The sequence below is a fragment of the Hylobates moloch genome, unplaced genomic scaffold (assembly GCF_009828535.3).
Source record: "Hylobates moloch isolate HMO894 unplaced genomic scaffold, HMol_V3 SCAFFOLD_4, whole genome shotgun sequence".
Taxonomy (NCBI): domain Eukaryota; kingdom Metazoa; phylum Chordata; class Mammalia; order Primates; family Hylobatidae; genus Hylobates; species Hylobates moloch.
The window spans coordinates 27,527,782-27,540,240 of record NW_026652279.1 but is presented as its reverse complement, the minus strand read 5'-3'; the positions used below and the strand labels follow the sequence as shown (position 1 = coordinate 27,540,240).

The following is a 12,459-nucleotide window of genomic DNA, read 5'->3' as shown; positions in this document are numbered from 1 at the left end:
AAGTGGGCTCTACAGCTTGGAATGAAAAAACAAAATGCCCAGAAAAGGGGTGACCTCATGTTTGCACCCATGAGATGAAGCAGGGATAGGGAACAAGCCACATCAGAAAAGGTAGAGAAGGAAGTATGAGATCAGTCGCCTTCAGGGTGGAGTTCTGATTTTTAATTAATTTTGTTATCCCAGAGTTCTATCCCTCTATACTGGCTCACACTGTTTTCCTTCTGCACCTTTTACTAACAGACAGTTGTGTATTTCAGTTTCTTCATGATTCATCTTTTTATTAAGTCCTTCTTTACCTGAAGAAAAAAAAATCTCTACTTGGAGCTGAGAGGAAAGGCATTCCTGGTTACCCTGGGCCAGTTCAGGTCTTCCTGCTCTGTGTGTCCACAGCACCTGGGGGTCCCCATGATGGCAAACCCTTCAAGTCATAGAAATCACTAATTTAGTTGTCTCTCTTCTTCACTGTGGGCTCGTAGAGGGCAGGGATCCTCTCTGTATTGTTCAGTACCTGGCACTGTGTAGTACCCAAAACACAATCATTGAATGGATGGTTGGATGGGTAAGTGGATGGATGGATGGATGGATGGATGGATGGATGGATGGATGGATGGAGTGGATGAGTAGATGGGTCGGTGGGTGGTGGGTGGGTGGATGGATGGAAGTGTCGGTGTGTGAGCAGGTGGATGGATGGATGGATGGATGGACGGATGGATGGATGGATGAGTGGATGGGTAGGTAGATAGGTGGATGGATGGATGAATAAATGGAAGGGTGGGTGAGTGGGCAGGTGGATGGGTGGGTGTGTGGATTGATGGGTGGGTGGATGGATAGATAGTTGAAGATCATTTTTCATCTTATCACAGTAGTCATTAAAATCAACAGTAGCCCATTAACTCATGCCTACTGTTGTGATCACAGATATAATTGCTGCTAACGATTCTCAGAGCTTGCTTGTACTGTCAGAGACGTAATTATCAGTGCCTGTAAGCCACGCCGCAGGTAGCACGGGCACAGATAGAAAACAGCACCTCGGGTTTAGAAAGTCCCTTGTGGATTGCAAAGCACTTTCGTTCACATATGGCACTTCGTTTAAGTGTCATAAGAACCTCATGAGGGAGATTCACCAGGGGAAGCAGGAAAGCATCCTGATTAGGAGTGTGTCTCTGGACCCAGACTGCCTAGGTTCAAATCCCAGATCCACCACTCACTAATCATGTGATCTTGAGCAATTTACTTCATCTCTCTTGGCCTCAGTTTCCTCATATGTTCTAGGGATAATAAGGTCTCATAAAGTGGTTTATGGATTGACAATAATAATCACAATAATTTGAGTGCTGACTATGTTCTGGGCTTGGTTCTAAGTATTTTAAATGAAATAACTCATTTATGCCTCATAACGTCTATGAGGTAGATACTCCTATTCCCCTCTGCTTTTTTTAAGATAATGAAATCAAAGTTAATTTCCTTCCCATTCAGCTGGGAGATGAAGGAGCCAGAATTTGAATTCAGAATTAGTGGTTTCCAGAGCCCTATGCATAACACCTTGCCGCGTCTCTGAGATAGATGTTTCTGTAAAACACTCAGAGTGCTTGGCACCTAATAAGCACTCAATAAATGCTTATCCTGTGCCAGTCAGGCAATGTTATATATCAGTAGCCCCAAATTATAAATGCTGAAGCTAAGACAGAGAATCCAGGCGACTAGCTCAGAATCACAGGTGATTTCTACTGCCAGTAAGTTTAGTGCAGGTGTGGGTGGTAAATGTTCACCAGCTTTGCCTTCACCCAATCCAGGCTTGTTGCTTAAGCGCCAAGGACTGAGGCCTCCTGGGGCTCCAGGTCAGTCCCAAGTTCCTTCTGGACAGAAGGTCTGCATCTCCTCATCTCAATTCTTGTCCCTGAGTAAGCAAAGCCTGTTCTGGAAAGTTCTTAGTCAAATCACCTCCCCAGCGCTTGCCCCTCTAGCGGGGTTCAACCTTCCCACAGCATCTGAGACCCATCTCTCCTAGAAGCCCCAGCCACTGCATTGGCCTGAAGGACCCCTGACCTCATTTCCTTCCTTCTGCCCCAATTGTAGCCCATTTGCCTCACTCTATCCTTGTCTTACTCCTGCCATTTGGATTTTCTCTACCCAGCTTCCTGAACATGCACGAAACACATTTACACTGAGCAGGCAGCAGGAAGAGCACTGCTAAATGTAAAAGCTCCCGCCCCGTCCCTGCACAGACCTAGTGCCTCATCCAACCCTGAACAAGGGCCCACATGTTCTCAGAGGTCTCTCCTCGCCTCCTGTGGGTGGCCCTAGACTGGGGAGGGAGCCATGTTGAGGTTCTGCACTAGCTTGTAGCAGGGGGAGGAGAGCATTCGGCTCAAACCCAAATGCCAACACTCTCCCCAGAGAGGTTCAGCATCCTAGACCAGGCCACTGCCAGGCCCTTCTTACAGGGTGGTGGACAAGAGTCCAAGGTCTAAGGTTGAAAAGATCTTCCACTCCCTGGCATCTCCCCACTGTGACTTGGGCAAGTGACTTCACCCCTCTGAACCTCATTCTCTTGGTCCATAAAATGGAGATAATTCTAGTATCCACTTCACAGGGTTGTACAGGAGATAGTGTCTGTTTGCTTTTCATTCATTCATTTATTCATTTAACAATTGTTTACTAGGTAGCTACAAGGAGCCAAGTGCTTTTCTGGTCAACGCTTATAGAATTTACCTTGGATGGATGATACAGAACTCATCCCACAGTGCCTGGTACATAGTAGATGCTTAGGAAATGGCAGGGGGGTATTGTTTTTTTTTTATTCACATTCTTGGTCCCTGCCTCACCTGCTCCTCCAAGGAATACATTGGTGGGGTCAAAACTCATGGATTCTGTGGATGGTGTGTGTTCCATCCATGGCCAAGGAACATGGCCTCTCTTGAGTATTGTAGGTGGGAGCACCAAGCATGCAGTTTCTTTGGTGTCTCGTGTCTCTGTGTCTCTTCTTGAGGTATCACATCCATTTTATGTTCTATTCCATAAGAGACCTGTTAGTCTCAATGTAAAAATAATCTTCCTACTGCATCCCTGAGTAAAAGTGTACCTTGTGTAAGACATTTAAGGTTTCTCCTGTGGCTCCAGCACCCCGTGACCCAAGACTGGGAAGCCCCAAATCTAGAAACACACTGGATTTGAATATGGTTTATAATTAGTTCTCAGTAAATTGGGAAGTAGTCAGGGGTGGGGGTAAGGAAGAGTGACTGTTTTGCCCCCAATTTACAGATGAGTGAACCAGGGCTCCAAAAACTGAAGGAACTTGCCCAGGGTCCCACAGCCAGGATTTGAACCCAAATTACCCCGATTCCAGATACTGTGTTCTTAGCGGCTGCCTGGCACAGTCCACCCACCCACCCACCAGGGCTCTTCGGAGACAAACGCGGGAGCACCCCCTAGGGGAAGGGGAGGAGCCCGGGGCTATGAGCCAGGAGACCATCTCCTTCTGCACTCCTCAGCACTCTCATTCTGTGCGGCTCTGGAAGGGTGCTTTTTCCCTCTCTGAGCTTCAGGTTCCTCGCTGGGAAAGTGACTTAGCCCTAGAATGCCTCTAGCTCTAAAATGTGTGAAAGACGAAAAGGTTATGAAGGAGATAAGGCAGAGGAGGAGTTGGAGCTGGGGAGGGGGTCAGTCCTGCCTTCCTTCCCTCACCCCTTCCCCTCACCGTCCTGGGCCCCGGATGGCCAGCTGTCCGTGACTGCGGGGCGGGGCTGCTCCCTGTGCCAGACCCAGTCGAGCTCAGCTGGGGCCCTTTGTCACCCAACGCTTGCTGGGGCCTCGGCCTCCGGTGTTGGGTGTCGGGGTGGATTGGATTCTCTCCTGGCAGCCCCACAGATGCCGCACTCCTGTAAGGGTGGCCGGGCGGGCAGGGAGAAGCCAGAGCTCCCACCTCCTCCTGGGCTCCAGAGAGGGACGGGCAGCCGCTGTCCGTGGTGCTGGTCCGTAGGGACCACCCCTCCCCCTACCAGGTGAGGGCTCCATGGACCTGAACTCATACTGGGACCAAGCTCTGGGCTCAATGACATTCTTGTGAATATGCATGAGCTGGCTTCTCTGGCCAGGCTGAGGGCCTCGATTAATATGGTGGGGGCCTGTGGGTGCAGGTGGGGGGCTTTCTCCCATCCCCATGCCTGTGAGACCTGAGTGGGGAGGGATGTGGGAGAAGAGTGTATTGGTGGACACAGGTGGCATGGGTGGAGGGAGGATTTGTAGGGGCGGGGAACCTGGGAACTGTGTATTTGGGGGAGTGTGTCTCAGATTATGTGGGCATGGGGCGTGTGTAAACATGTTAAGGATAGTGAGAGAAAGAGGGAAATGGAGTCTGGGTGTGCTCAGCGAGCCTGTGAGCACAGCAATTCTTGAGGGAAAGGGGTGGGGAGGTTAAGTTGTATGGCTCAAAGCTGGTGCATGGGGCCTGGATGTTGATGTGTGTGTGGCAGTGGCACAGGACACAAGGACATGCCAGAAGCTATGTGTCGGGGGATGTGTGTACACACAGGGTGTGTGCTGTGAAGCCAGTGTGTTCCACAGCACAACACACAAATAGGGAGTTAGAGTGTGTTATGGGGCTATGCCTTGAGGGTGGCATATTGTGGAGTGCCTGGGTTGGCACTAGGAGCATTGGATTTACAGTATGAGCTGGTGTGTTAGGGGGCATGTGTGTAGTCAGTGTTGTTTGGGTTGCTGTGTGTGTGCCTGGGGCCTTCCTGAGCACCTGTCCCATGTGGCCTCCAGTGCCTGGCCTTTGTCACTCACTCTGTGCTTGTCCCACAGGAGCCACCACCCCGACCATGTAGATGCCAGTTCCAGGGAGCAGCATGGGCCCCACTGAATGGAGACTCCTGGGTCTACAGCCCTGAGCCCCTCCGGCCCCTGGACCTCGTCCCACACCGGGGGACAGCCCTTGGAGCTCACCACCACTGTCACCAGCCCGCCTCGGCCACCCCCACCCCCCGGGACCCGGAGTCGGCCACCTGGTGCCACAGCTGACCAGTGAGGGTGTGCTGAGGACAGCCACAAGCAACCATCACCCGGCAGCTTCTTGTCCAGTGCTGACCCTTGGGCCCAGCCCAAGCAGGGACTGCAGCAAACATGGGTGACATGACCAACAGCGACTTTTACTCCAAAAACCAAAGAAATGAGTCGAGCCATGGGGGCGAGTTCGGGTGCACAATGGAGGAGCTCCGCTCCCTCATGGAGCTGCGGGGCACTGAGGCTGTGGTCAAGATCAAGGAGACTTATGGGGACACCGAAGCCATCTGCCGGCGCCTCAAAACCTCACCTGTTGAAGGTAAGTGTTCGTGACTTGAACCCAGGGCTGCAGCCTAGGTGGCCACCATCTGAATTGGCCACAGGGGCCATATTCATAGTATGTAACAGCAGGGATGTGTCAGAAAAAGGCTGAAATGCCAGAATGGCAGAATGGCCATTGTAGTGCATTCTAGCTGAGTATCAGCCCCTCTGGATAGGCTGAGTGTCAGCCCCTCTGGATAGGCTGGGGAACGGCTTCATCAGGGGTTGGGCATGACCTAAGCCACCTGCAGAGAGAACGGCAGGAAGAGAGCTGGGTCAAGACTGTGTTCTGGAGACAAGGGGCCCCACAGCCATAGAGTGGCGAGTTCAACATTCTATTAATATGGGAGGCACTAGTCTCTGAGGCAGAGGCAGAAGGGCCACTGGGTAGAACCAACATGGAACCTGCACTCAGGCCCAGGAGGGGCTTTTGCTTTCCCCACTTAGCCCATAGTGGTTGGATTTGGGGGTTCCAACCATGAAGGCCTGGTCCTTCCTTCCCCAGGCCCCAGGAATTCCCTAGTGTGGGCTTGAACGTGGAACCATAGCACCACCAATGTACAGCCAATCACCTGCCACTGGGCTGGAATCAAGTCTGTCTCTCAAATCCAGACTCTGGTTGGGGATCGCTGGGGCTCTGGGGCATCACAGCTCTAGAGTTGCTGGGCAGACAAAGCAATAGGAAGATGGCTGTAATAGGAAGGGTGACAGATGTCCTTGTATGTCCTGCCCTGAGGGTGGAGTGGGGCTTTCTTGCAACTGCCAAAATTGAGCAGGCCTGGAATCTTTAGAGTGTGTTTCAGCTCCTGGGGGCTTTTCTAGAAGGGACCAAAGCTAGGTCCTCTGCCCCAAAACAGATACAAGGGAAGTCAGCCCAGCTTGGGCACCAGACCTCATGGTTTGGGTTACCTGCCACAAGTTACCTTCAGCTCACCATAGAAAGGAAGCATTCCCTACGTTAACCCTACAGGCACGTGTGTGAGGCTCTGCACTGACACTCCCAACCCTGAACGTTTCTGCAAAACTGCACCGAGCCTCAGTTTTCTTCTCCTGGAAAATGGGCCAATGCCTACCTGACAATGCCTAGTGCGTGGCTGGGCATACAGTAGGTGCTCAAAGTGGCAGCCATGATTATTCTAAGGAGAAGTGGATGTCAAGTCCTTCCCCAGATATCGACCACCACCTGGGAGGCAGGCAGCATCTGAACTGTTATCCTGTATGACAGAAGAGGAGCCTGTCTCCTCTGTCCAGTCCTCTGAGCCCTGGGCTCTGCTGGACTCTAGCCCTGGCAGCATTTCCTCCAGGGCTTGCCTGGCAGTCCACTGGTCACGTGTGCCTACACTCCACTACACCCAGCAACTCCCGGCTGTCTGTGTCCCTCTTTGTCTGCTCTCCTGGGTCAGAAAGAAAAGCTAAAATGGGTTTTTCTTCCCACATTGACTGTTCTCACTGACATTTTGCCCATGGCCTGAGCCCAGGCAGAAGTTTAGAAACACCTTTTCTCACTGGGTGCTGTTTTTTTGTTTTGGCAGGGAGGGTAGGAATAGGGGAAGTAACCTTTCCTCATAGTATGGTTCTGGCACGAGGCTTAAAAACAGCTGCTTGTGGCCCTAAGATGGCACATCGGCTTTGCTTGGATGGGCATCGGCTTTGCTTGGAGACTTCTGGGTCCCAGCTTCTTGTGGTCGCTTATCCCTGGCAGAATGGTCCATGCTCCCCTGCACCATCAGGTTGGCACACGAGGACTGCTGGCAGGCAGGGCTGTTCAAGTGGCCTTTGCCTGTTGATTGGGGACTGGGAGATTGCCTTGAATCAGGAATTCTTAAATGTCTCTCAGCCCCAGTCCCTGGGGAGAAGCTGATGGGCACTGTGGCCCCTCTCTCAGAAAATCAGCCAACCACATACAACAGGTGTGGCTCACACTATTTGTGGGTTTCTAGACCCCCCAAAGCAGGGTTGTGGACCCTAGTTAAGAAAACCACCTACCACTCCCACCAGAAAGGCTCCCCAGAGCTGGGAAGTTGAGCAGCACATGGCCAAGTTCCAGCACCCTTGCAGGGCCATTTCTGGCTGGTTCCTGGGAGCCCACTCTGTACTGCTAGAGGGAGTATTGCCTAGCTGAGGCAGGAACCCTATCTGCTCTCTCTGTACATCCCGTGCCCAACCTGGTGCCTGGCACAGATGAGGACCCTGTAAAACTCTGAGACACAGCTACTAAGTCCCAGCCTAAGGTGGGGGAGCTCTCAGACAGCTGAGTAGCCCAAACTGCAGATAATCAAGACCAAGTGCAGCAAGGACCCCAGGACTCAGCACTAGTGAGGCTGGTGGGCAGTGAAGGTCAGGGAAGGCTTCGCGGAGAGGAAGGTGTTTGGACTTGGCTATGGAGGAAAGAGAAGGGAAAGCATGTAGTATGGCCTACAGCAGCATTTCTTAGAGGGAATTCCACAGAACAACTGGTATGCTGCAAGAAGTGAGGCTTCAGGTGAAAAGAAAAGAACTCTGTTTTCTCATCTGTAAAATGGAAACAATAATGACATCTCTATTGCTCTGCTGCCTGCCAGCCGTGTGCCTTTGGGCCTTTTCATCTGACCTCTCTGAGCCTTGGTCTCCTGGTCATTCATGAGAATCAAATGAGATCTCTGACGGGCAAGATCTCTGAGGAGAAGCAAAGCCCATCATAGGATTTCCTGGAGCTCCTGCCACATTGGTCCCTAGAAGCATCTCCCAGGGGGCTGGGAGGTGCAAGGCTGGAAGAGATTTGGGGAGGGGCAGAAGAGCATAATGCCACAGACCCAAACCTGGGCATCCCGGGTTCAAATCCCAGCTTTGCCACTTGCCTGCTGTGGGACTCTGGGCAAGTTACTCAAACTCTTCGTGCCCCCATTTCCTCATCTGTAAATCATGGATAGTAATAGTGACTACCTCACAGGGCTGGGGGAGGACAAAATGAAGTCGCTTAGAATAGTCCCTGACACACGGGTAGATCTGTGTGGTAGGATTCAGCGCCAGTGACTAAACACCTCCATTTCCCCATCAATAAAATGGGCTGTGAATATTGAATAAAATCAGGTCAAGTGCCCAGCATCAAAGTACTCAATAAATGTCAGCTCTTGTCACTGTTTTCATGATGAGTATCATCACTCGGGAAAAAGTGGGCACGTTCTCCAGAAAGGTTGGAATGGTGGCCAGTGTCCACATATGAGAAACACTTTGTACAAGGCTGTTATGCATCTCTATGACACGTGTTCCTGGAAACGGGTGCTGTTACCCCATTTTATGGAGGGGGATATGAGGGCTCAAGGTCACTGCTACAGTTCAGGTCAGAGCAGGCTTTGAACTCAGCCCCATGCTCAGACCTGAGCCAAGCACGGCCACCTGGGAAGAGTCCTCTGGCGTCCACTGTAGGACAAGGCCTGAATAGGGCGGGGCCAAGAGACACTTCCTTTACTCTGTCTCATATGGAGCACTTGTCCCACTCTGCTTGGCCATCTTCTGATTTAGAGAAATCCTTGGCACAGCCCCAGCCCCAGTTTAAAAGCTCCGTGGTCTGGGCTGTGCCAGCTCCGGACACAGGGACTCAGGTTGACCATTCCCGACACCCCCTACCCCTAATCTGCCGACGTGAGCAGAGAGCTGGCCTCTGAGTCACACTGCAGGAAACGCTCCAGGCCACGCATAAATTAGCCTTCCCATTCAAGTCCAGCTAATTTTAGGCAAAAAGATCTCTGAAAGTGACAAATGGGGTTTGAGGCCACAGGGAATCAGCGCTCACTCAGGGCACCGCTAGCAGCCAGCTCGGGGTGTGGCTCAGCTCCCACAGCTCAGCAGTACTGGATGTCCCACCTGGAGACCCAACTTTCGTGACACCTGTTGGGTAAACCTGCCCCCCAGTGAGGCTGTGAGGCCAAGGGCAGCCTCTACCCCCATCTAAACTCCACTCCTTTCCTCTTCCACTGTTGGTTCTGTTCCATTCTAATTAACGCCTTTATCTTCTTACCTCTACTGCTCCCTGTCCTTCCACACTGTTTCAGCCAAGGACATTAAAATCCCAGAAACCTGAGTTCCATTCCTGAGTGTCTTTCTCTTCAAGGGACACTGGGAGAGTTCAATTTAACCTCTCTGAACCTCAATGGACTTATTTGTGAAGTGAGGGTAGTAACAGTACCCACCTCATGCAAATGGTGTGAGGATTAAATTAGATAAGCCACTGTGCAAGGCAGACCTTAGACATCTACAGAGTGGTGTTTATTATCATTGTTATTATACTCCAGTGTTTCTTTTAAAAACAACAGGTATGGGCCCCATCCCCTTGAAAGAATTAGGCAGTCAGATAAGACAGTGGTGGTGCCCAATGCAGAGTTAACATGCCATCAGAGGACGTAGAAAGATGGGCGACTAGTGCCAGGTGGTCCGGGAGGCCTAGAGGCAGGAGCTCTGTGTCATTCTCCACCATGTCTCCAACACCTGATGCATTGCCTGGGAGCTCAAGAAATATTCGCGGAAAGAAGAAAAGGAGGAAGAAAGAAGAGGCAGGGGATGTCCTAGTGCCCCTCCTTTCATGAGACAGAAGGCTGCAGGCTTGGGGACAGACACAGGACACCCTGTGTCACCCATGGAGCAGATGGCTCCAGTTCCCTGAGCCCAGTGTTGCGCTGCCCTGAGCCATTGCACACACAGCCCTCATTGCTCACTTCCTGACACCTGCACCCACCTCGGGTTGTCAGAAAGGGTGACGATGATAGGTTGCTGCTGGGTGTTTGCCACGTAGCATGTTTCCTGGCGGGGTTGATAAGGGGGACAAAGATGGGGCGGCAGCAGGGTGGGGTGGGAACTGGATACTGCAGAGTGCTGTGAAACGGAACCTCCAGTTAATTTTGTATGAATCCCACAGCCTGCCCAAGTGGAGGAGAGAGCAGGGCTGAGGGAGGACAAGAGAGCAGATCACGGGAGATGACGGGTACTTTGTGCTGCATGTGAATATGATATTGAACGAGAACGTCCATGGGGCTGCCGCTAGCTGGACAGCAGGAGGATGTGGAGGCAGGGGCAGCGGTCTTCCGTGTGTTGTTGCCACATTTCAGTTCCCTCTGTGTTCCGTCAACCCAAGGATCACTGAGACCCTGAGAGGTCAACAAGGAAGCCAGGGCAGCCACAGAGTCGGCAGAAGCCTGGGCAGGGTCATGCGTGGGGGCTGCCCAGACACGGAGTCAGTACGGGGAATTCACTGCCTGGCCAGAGATGACTGGGAAAGCCTTGCAGCCCCACTCCAGGGCCTTCATGTGAAGCGGCCCATGCTCCATTCTAAGGCCCAGGACTCTGTCAGGTATGAGGCCGAGAGGAGAAAAACTCCTGAGTATACGAGAGGCTGAGGAAACACAGCTGCCTTCTCAAATAAATGCAGGGGTGGGGGGAAGACATGACGACTGGTGAAGTGTCCCAGCCTCACCTGTGTCACCAAGTATGTGGGAGACCTCAGGCAAGATACTTAGTCTCCGACAACCTCAGTTTTCTCATCTGTGAAATGAGAACTGTACTACTTCCACTCTCTGCCTTTTGTAGACCGTGAGTTGAAAGTGCTTTTACAGAAGAATCTAGGCCCAGTATTTGCTGAGCATTTTTATCCATGAAGGCTCCATCTGACAGAAACCCATCTCGAACTGGCTTATGCACAAAAGGAGTTTTCTGGTTTGTGCAGCTGAAAACTCCAGGGATAGACCTGGCCTCCGGCACGGCTGGCTCCAGGACCTCAAATGCTGCCAAGAGGACTCTGTCCTTCCCTCTCCTACTTTCACTTCTGCTGTCCTCTGTGTTGGCTTCATTTTCAGGCGGGTCTTAGCACATGGGGGTGCCAGCAGCTTCAGGTTAACATCCTCCCATCCTAGTCAACGGGGCAGCCCAGCCTCTCCTCATAGGCCCTGCACCATTAAAAATCCCAGACTATGCTCTCACTGGGCCACTTATAATCACCTGGCCACTCCTGAGCCAATCCCTGCAGCTTAAAGATGGAGTGGGCTGATAGATCAGACCTGGTCACATGCTCAACCAGAGGGCGCGGGTCAGTCCACCAAGACCCCAAGGAGATTGGAAGAGGGAAGGAAAATGGAGGAGGGAAGGAAAATAGAGACCTGCAGCATGGAAGGTCCCTACTGTGTGCTGGGGAGGAAGAGCAGAAAGGTTGCCTGCTCTTGAGGAGAGCATGGCCTGGATTGGGAGAAAACAGAATTGAGGAGACAGCTGAGGAGAGAAGGTAGGATTCAGAACCACCTGAAATATAACATGGCTAAAGATTCTACCAGCCAAACCACAGCACCGTTAGTAATTACACCAGGGTGCTAGGCATGAGCTGGGACTGTCCAGGCTGACTAGGCCTATGACTAGTGTCACAGTGGGGAAGAGGCCAACTTGGTATCATGGTGCAAATCCTGGCGCCACTTCTTATCCAGCTGTGGGACGTTGGACTAGTTATCTAACTGTGCCTCAGTTTCTTCATCTGTAACATGAGGTCATAATAGTGCCTCTTTCATAGGGTCGCTGTAAGCATTAAAGTAATATGTGCAAAGCACTTAGTGCCTGGCACATGGTAGGTGTTATTTCAGCATTGCTGTTATTATTCTCTGCCGGGAACTCTCTGTGTGGCTTCAAGGGAGACGTTGGGTTTTAATTAGTGAAGAAGAGAAAGGCAGCTTGTTTGGTAGCTCAATGGACTTGAGCAATGCATGTGAGTCTTGGTTAAAAAAAATGTCAGCCCCGTATTTGATTTGCAATGTGTATGCACCTCCCCCCATCACCACTACCATGGGGGAAAAAATCCTTCAAAAGCACAGTTTAATGTGAAGTTCCGATGAATCATGTGTGGATGCTTTCCAGAATGCTGCCTGCATATCCTTCTGAATCATCAATAAAATAAACCCACATGTCAATCAATGCATGCTATCAATGGTCATAGGGTGAGGTGGTAGAGTCTGCTGGGCAAATAATTCTGCAGGCCATGGGGTGGCAGGGAGAGCACAGGACAGATAGATAAAGATCCTGCCCGGCAGCTGACTGAAGGGCTTCCTGGTGATTCCAGCAAGACTAGGGAGTCTTCATGTCCCGTGAGCCATGCTGCTTGGCCCACTAGGTGCTTCCCATAGT

At 51.6% G+C, this 12,459-nt stretch overlaps 1 protein-coding gene across 17 annotated transcripts in view; it reads left to right on the top strand.

Moving 5' to 3' along the window:
- ATP2B2 (ATPase plasma membrane Ca2+ transporting 2) overlaps positions 1-12,459 on the top strand; it is a 390,019-nt gene that overhangs the window by 255,392 nt on the left and 122,168 nt on the right. For all 17 annotated transcript variants that reach the window (XM_032149713.2, XM_032149717.3, XM_032149706.3 and 14 more), the window contains one exon: positions 4,807-5,323. In XM_032149713.2, coding sequence (XP_032005604.1) covers positions 5,125-5,323 — 199 coding nt within the window. In that variant the 5' untranslated portion in view covers positions 4,807-5,124. The remainder of the gene's footprint in view (positions 1-4,806; positions 5,324-12,459) is intronic.